Source organism: Lactuca saligna, chromosome 5, assembly GCF_052625555.1.
Source record: "Lactuca saligna cultivar CGN05327 chromosome 5, ASM5262555v1, whole genome shotgun sequence".
In the NCBI taxonomy this organism is placed as follows: Eukaryota; Viridiplantae; Streptophyta; class Magnoliopsida; order Asterales; family Asteraceae; genus Lactuca; species Lactuca saligna.
This window is the reverse complement of record NC_136421.1, coordinates 776,212-784,081: the sequence shown is the minus strand read 5'-3', so window position 1 is coordinate 784,081 and position 7,870 is coordinate 776,212. Positions and strand designations below refer to the sequence as shown.

Below are 7,870 nucleotides of genomic sequence, written 5' to 3'. Positions count from 1 at the left end.
ATTCACAAATGAATAAACTATGTAATATTCACAAGTGGATGCATCGTCTAATATTTAAACATGAATATACTATGTTTATTATATATTATATTCATATATGAATGATACTTAAATTGTAAAAAAAATTAATTATAGTTTTTATTCATAAGTGAATAACGAATGTACTGTAATAAAAACCTGATTTATTTTTATTCACTTATGAATAATGATAACTGAAAATATAAAAAAATTAATTTTTTTATTTTATCTTAAAACTATATCAATATGAATGTCTATTTGTAGAGAATAAAAAATTATGAATTTTGGTATATTTAAAATCATTTTTCGATAAAAATAACTTCTTAAAAATAAAAAATAAAAAACGAAAAAACTATGTTTTTGTATATATTAAGGTAATACTTAGCATAGTTTAAGGAAACATGTTTTGTTGGAAAACACATGTCTAACTCTTTCTTATTTCCACTGGTATAATGGAGGCTTTTGCGGTAAAAATAAATGAGTGGCTGAGAATGATTCTCCCATTCTCAACCTTTTTTTCTCAATTGAACCCTCATTTCTCTCTCTCCCTCCCTCTCTCTCTCTCTCTCTCTCTATATATATATATATATATATATATATATATATATATATATATATATATATATATATATATATATATATATCCGTATACTAATAAAAGAGTAGTTCTTTTGCCAAGTGTCACCATGTTAGACATTGTAATTAATATCATGACACTTGTCAATCTATTGATTCTCCATTTCAATTTTCAAATTTAAAAATTTAAATCTCATTTAATTACATTAAATTAATAACAGTAGAATAAAAATAAATAAAAATTATACAAATTATAATAAAATAAATTTTATACAAATTATAAGATAATATATTTTACGTGTTTATTTGAATAGATGATTATAATTATATATATATAACTAACATAATATCTCTTAATTAATAAGTTATTTAAAATTATTAATTAATAGTTTTGAGTTTTTACTCAGAAAGTTTAATTAATTTTCTAACCGTGGTTTCCACGGGTTATAAACTAGTGTGTGTGTGTGTATATATATATATATATATATATATATATATATATATATATATATATATATATATATATATATATATATATATATATATATATATATATAGGGTTAGGTTCATGTGAGACGGCCTAATTTTGTGAGACCGTGAGACGCATTTTTTTATTATTTTTTTATTTTTAAAATTTTTTTTTAGTTAATTCAAGTTCCGAAAATAATATTTAAAAAAAGAATTTTTTGATTTTTCCATTTATTTTGCATTTTAAAATTATTTTTAGAATATGTACAGTGTAATATTCTATTTAGAATATTTCACGTATTTTTCAAAAAAATAGGATTTTTTTTAGTTAATTCAAGTTCCGAAAATAATATTTAAAAAAAGAATTTTTAGATTTTTCCATTTATTTTGCATTTTAAAATTATTTTTTAGAATATGTCAGTGTAATATTCTATTTAGAATATTTCAAGTATTTTTCAAAAAAAAAAAAACGGGATTTTTTTTTATTTTTTATTTTTAATTTATTTTAATTTTTTTTTTTAGTTAATTCAAGTTCCGAAAATAATATTTAAAAAAAGAATTTTTGAATTTTTCCATTTATTTTGTATTTTAAAATTATTTTTAGATTTGATTTCACGGTATCACAAAATTAGAATGATTTCAAATGAACCTGAATATATATATATATATATATATATATATATATATATATATATATATATATATATATATATATATATATATATATATATATATATATTCGAAAATAGATATCTTTAAATATTTAAAATGATATTTTTATTGATCTGAATTATCTTTATTTCAAAAAAAATGTATCATTTTAATTTAAGCCCAAAGGTTTTTAATTATGTGTAATAATAATATAATTATAATATTTATTATAGAATTAAAAGTAGCAAGTCAACAATTCCGGATTTACACATGTAGTCATCCAAGAATAAGATTAAACGGCGTTTAGTTTAGGAGGGTGAATTAGCGGTTATTGGTATGGGGTAAAATGGGCGGGGTTGGTGAGCAGATATCAAACGATCAGATGATCTAAACAAGTCCCTTTCCGACGCTCTTCAATTTCCCCTTCATTAGATGTCGTTTTGCCCAACCACTAGATACAGATAGATACCCTTCTCCCTCTCTCTCTCTCTCTTGATTTTCTTCACAAACCTATCAGACAATATCCGCCGGTGGTTTCATGATTTTGTGTTAATAAATCATACCCTGATACCGAATTGTTCGATTAAACAGACTTCAGTTGTCGTTTTGCTCCTCCAAATCGGAAAAAAGGTTCGTTGATTATCTTGATCATCGGGTAATGTTGCTTTTTCTGTCACGGTTTTTTTTTTCTTTTTTTTTTTTATCCTCGTCATTCCTCGGCGGTGAAAATTTACTGTTCGTATCTGTTTTCAAACGCATATGCTTGACGTTCGTGATAGGTATATATTGGCATAACATGAATTAGGTTTTTTTTCCTCTATGTTTATAAGCCCTTTCTATTGATTTTTTCTTTGTCAGAAAAGAAGCCCATAATTTGCGTTGAAAGCGTCAAATGGTTTGCTTTTGCTGAAATTTAGCAAGTTTTGTTCTGATCCAAGCGGAATAAAGTGTTTGACTACATGCCACTATAATAATTTGAAGAAAAAATTAATCCATTAGAGAGTCTTAAAGGTAAACGTGTGTTGGTATCAGTTTTGGGAAATAGTAGGATCTTCAAAAGTAAAAGTGGGCTCCTTTATTCGGAAGTGTCTCTCTGATTCCTTATTGATGGTGTAACTTGTAAGGAGGTTTCAAAGATGCAACTGGATATTTCATTTGGAAGCTTATATCTTGTGTTGGGAAATTTTGCTTCAACTGGCAAACTAAAATATTTAAGTCATCTTGTAATTGGTTTCATATGTTTAATCAGCGATATAAATTGAGGAATCAAGCATAAATGTTCTTTGTTAGTCTTCCTAATTTGTGATACTTGCTGGAATTAATATATTTTGCCTTGATGATGAGGTGGAGGTGGAATTATACTTGAGAAAGTAATATATATGTAATGTGTTTTTGGTTTCCTTTGTGAGCAGAGATCATGTCACATCAGCAAGAAGATGATGAGTACGTGGGTGATGAATATGAAATGGAAGATGTTGATGATAACATGGAGGAGGAGTTTCATGGCAGAGATGTTGGGTCAGACTCTGATGTGGACGAATATGATTACATGGTATATATATGATATTTGTATTACATGGATATGGATTGAATATTGATGGATGGTAATAAATAAGTAAGTTTGTTTGCGTGGAGTGTAGAATAATAAGTTGGCAGATACATGCGCTGCTCAGGCAAGAAGAGGTAAAGATATTCAAGGTATTCCCTGGGAAAGGCTGAGCATCACTAGGGACAAATATAGGCAAACTAGACTTGAACAGTATAAGAACTATGAAAATATTCCTCAGTCTGGGGAGGCTTCAGAAAAGGTATGTGATTCTGAGTTTATTTGAATAATACTAATTACAGAAAAAAAAAAGAGAGAGAGAGAGAGAGAGAGAGAGAGAGAGAGAGAGAGAGAGAGAAAGTAATTGCTGTCAACAATTCAGGCATGCAAAGTCACCAACAAAACAGGCCTGTACTACGACTTTAGACGGAATTCAAGATCCGTAAAATCGACAATACTTCACTTTCAGGTATTAATCGGAATGAAATAAGCCTAATTTGGTGATTTTTATTCATAACATTCATTCTTTTTGGTGGTTTAGTTGAGAAACCTAGTATGGGCTACATCGAAGCATGATGTGTACCTAATGTCACATTTTTCTGTCATCCATTGGTCCTCCTTAACTTGCAACAAGTCTGAAGTCCTTAATGTATCAGGGCATGTGGCACCATGTGAGGTGAGTCATGATGTGCAGAGGGGTTTGATTTGATTGTTTTTTACATTTGAAATAATGAAAAAATATATTATATTGCAGAAACACCCTGGAAGTCTACTGGAGGGATTCACTCAGACCCAAGTTAGCACAATGGCAGTAAAAGATAATTTGCTTGTTGCTGGAGGATTCCAAGGAGAACTTATATGCAAGGCAAGATCTAGGTTTATATAATATAATTACATGGTTTGTTTATATAATTTTAAACATGAGATTTCCTTGTTAATGAGTGCAGTATTTAGATAGACCTGGAGTTTGCTTCTGCTTGAGGACAACTTACGATGATAATGCTATTACTAATGCTCTAGACATTTATACTACCCCAAGGTATAGGTATTATGTATTATGTATTATGTATTGTGTATTATGTATTATGTATTATGTATTATGCTGAACCAAGCTTAATTGTTCCATGATGATGCAGTGGTGCAGTTCATTTTACAGCCTCAAACAATGATTGTGGAGTTCGCGAATTCGATATGGAAAATTTTCAGATGACTAAGCACTTGCGTTTTCCTTGGCCGGTCAATGTACTGTATCTACCTGTCTTTGCTGGCTTTGATATTGTTGTTTCCATGATAATTTTTGTTATGAACTTATGATGATATGCAGCATACTTCCATTAGCCCGGATGGAAAGCTTCTTATAATTGTTGGAGACAGTCCTGAAGGAATGTTGGTGGACTCGAGCTCCGGAAAGGTAAGTAATAGAGTCAAATAATTAATTATAAATTTTGTAATATGGTAAAAAAAAAAAAAAAAAACTCATGAAAATATGCATGCAGACGGTTGCATCCTTGCACGGACACCTGGATTTCTCATTTGCATCGGCATGGAATCCGGATGGGTATGGGTTTGCAACAGGGAATCAGGACAAAACCTGCAGAGTTTGGGATATCAGAAACGTATCAAAATCCGTAACCGCTTTAAAAGCCAATCTTGGAGCCATTAGATCCATCCGTTACTCCTCGGATGGTCGCTTCATGGCAATGGCAGAACCTGCTGACTTTGTTCATGTGTTTGATGTCAGAGGCGGCTGTTATGACAAGGAACAGGAAATTGATTTTTTTGGTGAGATATCCGGCACTTCATTCAGTCCCGATACCGACTCCCTTTTCATAGGAGTATGGGATCGCACGTATGGCAGTCTCCTCGAGTTTGGCCGCAGACACAATTACTCTTATTTCGATTCCCTAATTTGATTTTCGTCATTCTTTTCTCCTCAAGCCTCAAACAAACACAAACATGTCATGTGTCATGTGTCTGTAGATTATTAATGTAGACAACCAACTGTACAGAAGAAGAAGAAGAAGAACAGGAAGCAAGCGGCTGCTGCTGCTACCAAAAGATAAGATACCCACTCAAATCAAATTAATTAGCTACTAGCTAGGGATTTTTAACTTAACTTATCTTCTATTTGTTACAAAGACCACCATATTATTTTATATATATATATATATATATATATATATATATATATATATATATATATATATATATATATATATATATATATATATATATAACTTGTTTGCATTTGCCTTGACTTTTTTTTAATCAACTTCCATTGTAATGGTGTACCACCAACAAGAATTCTAGACCACAATGCAAGCTATCTATCTATCTATCTATGTCCTCGAACTCAACTCATAAATATGAAACACTTAGATTATGTTCTCACATTTCCTCTCTTTCTCAAAACATATCTTCAGGTTCCGGTCTCTTTCTCAAAACATATCTTCAGGTTCCGGTCGAGTGGTCATTTGTCTAATTATTTTTAAGTTGATCATCGGAGTGGGTGTGTATGTGTTCCTTCCTACTCCCACTCCCAGAAAAGCATCTTATTTCTTACGGCTTGCAGAATTAATCCTATTGATCCGTAAACCCAACTTCCAACAACATAATCTTGGTTTCAACACATTATAAAATTTTGGTGCGACTGTTATTATTATTATTTCATATTCTATAAACAAGAATAAAATATCACACTTTATAATAACTTTATTATTTTAACCTTTATTAATTAAAAAGTTCAGTAAAAACCAAATAAGTTTATTTATATGGCAACCACTATTATCTATTAAAGCAAGTTATAGTGGTCATAATTATTTTTAAAAAAAAGTTGTCGAAGTCTAATAATTTTAATAGAATAGAAAATTTCGTCAAAATATTCAATATGAATTAGAATATTTTACTAAACTTTGTTCTATCGTGATTACATTAATCTATTATAGCATTTGATAGTGATTGACATAGAAAACATTGTCAAACTTTGATGATTTTTATTGAATATATTTATTGAACATTGTCAATCGTGGTTTTTGGATGGGTTAGAAGGAAACACGTCTTTGTGAATCTTACAATAGTATCCCTTCTCGTGGGTTTGAACTTTGAAGGTTGGGGTTTTCAAGGTGAGATAGACTGTTTTAAAAGTTGTTGCATGCAATATTACAAAACATAAAAAAAAAAAAAAAATCATGCATGGAAATCAACACGTGTTCATACAATTTGAGTTTGATACGTTTGGTTTCCTCATGCTGGATGCAGTGAAGTTTCTTAATGGAATACAATAAATCATGCATGTCAATTTTATATTTCCTAGATCTATCGATGGAGTCTTCAAAAAATTTGACTTTACCATACAAAAGGGTTTAGCGCCGCAACTTATTTCTCGTTTGTCTTCTTATTCATTGTATTGTGATTGCTTAGTTGTTTCTTCCAATTTAACAAGTATCTTAGTTAAATTTAAAAAATAAATAAATAAACTAAAATATATTAGTTTTATCAAATTATGAAACATATTTATTTTGATTATGTAACGTAACACACTTATTTTTTATTCTTTCTTTAATATACAGTTTATGAAGAATGGCAAAAGTATTTTTATATGAGATAATATATGTTTGTTATATTAGATAATTAATATACAATTTGCTAGAATGAAATATATCAGATAATATATGTATCTTATATTAGGTATTCACAATTAACTTATTTTTTATTCTGTTTTTAATATACAATTTATGAAGAACGACAAAAGTATTTTTATTTGAGATAATATTTGTCTTTTATATTAGATAACTAAGTTATAACCGTGTATTACAAGATTGACAAAGTAAAATAATATAAATATATAATATAATAGGGCTAACAAAATATTTTTGGAATAAACATCATTGTTTTGGATTTGAAATTAAAAATATTATTGTCGTAACTTATTTTTACACCATCATCTATTTTAAAATACATAGAATTTGCTTGTAAGTGGAATATTTGTCATCATATTTTTATCGGTGAAAAAAAACTGAGTAAGGATCTCTTTATATAAATTTAACAGGTTAGAATCTATAAAATGTTGTTATTAGCCACATATGACTTTTATCAAGAGAATTATTTATTTCTCATTACATTAGAATTAGTGTATAATTTATATTATTGTAAACATATTTTCTGTTTACAAAATATGATAGATAATAATAGACTACCATATCAACAAATATTATAAAAACATTCTTTAGTATATCGATGATAACAACATATTTACAACAACAAATAAACAATTTCAACGGAAAACAATATACATTATCGTAAACAAAGAGATCTCATATTTAAGACCCCAAATAAACCATTTAAACCCAAAACAGTATATATTATCGGAAAAAAGAGATATCAGCTGTTGTTTACAACTTAAACATACAATCAGACCCAAAAAAGCTTTCTTCCTATCGTGAAACAATTTCTTAATTTTCACCATTAATATATTTTTATATTCGCTTATAATCGAACCGTATTTGAATAATTTTAAGATAAGATTATTCTATCCAGCTTTGAATAGTCTCAAGATGATTTCCTCCATTTAGTTCCCACCTTCAGCATTGCTTCAAATTTGTCATAGCTAAT

At 28.6% G+C, this 7,870-nt stretch overlaps 1 protein-coding gene across 4 annotated transcripts; it reads left to right on the top strand.

Moving 5' to 3' along the window:
• The first annotated feature begins 2,065 nt into the window (after positions 1-2,065).
• LOC145048830 (putative WD repeat-containing protein C2A9.03) lies at positions 2,066-5,397 on the top strand. 4 transcript variants are annotated; one of them, XM_078997450.1, is made up of 11 exons: positions 2,066-2,343; positions 2,572-2,724; positions 3,126-3,265; positions 3,354-3,521; positions 3,642-3,728; positions 3,801-3,935; positions 4,014-4,124; positions 4,207-4,298; positions 4,396-4,501; positions 4,584-4,670; positions 4,756-5,397. In XM_078997450.1, exons 3-11 carry the CDS (start codon positions 3,131-3,133, stop codon positions 5,170-5,172), a joined length of 1,338 nt encoding a protein of 445 aa, XP_078853576.1. In that variant the 5' UTR covers positions 2,066-2,343; positions 2,572-2,724; positions 3,126-3,130; the 3' UTR covers positions 5,173-5,397. The 4 variants fall into 4 exon arrangements, with proteins under 4 accessions (XP_078853576.1, XP_078853577.1, XP_078853575.1 ...); XM_078997451.1 differs by having other exon boundaries at positions 2,066-2,368; XM_078997449.1 differs by lacking the exon at positions 2,572-2,724.
• Positions 5,398-7,870: the final 2,473 nt, after the last annotated feature.

Bases quoted from the DNA above. Each gene is read 5' to 3' on its own strand.
- LOC145048830 (XM_078997449.1), top strand. From the start codon at position 3,131: ATGTCACATCAGCAAGAAGATGATGAGTACGTGGGTGATGAATATGAA. The intron at 3,266-3,353 runs GTATATATATGA...CGTGGAGTGTAG, and splicing joins TGGACGAATATGATTACATG to AATAATAAGTTGGCAGATAC. The intron at 3,522-3,641 runs GTATGTGATTCT...TCAACAATTCAG, and splicing joins CTGGGGAGGCTTCAGAAAAG to GCATGCAAAGTCACCAACAA.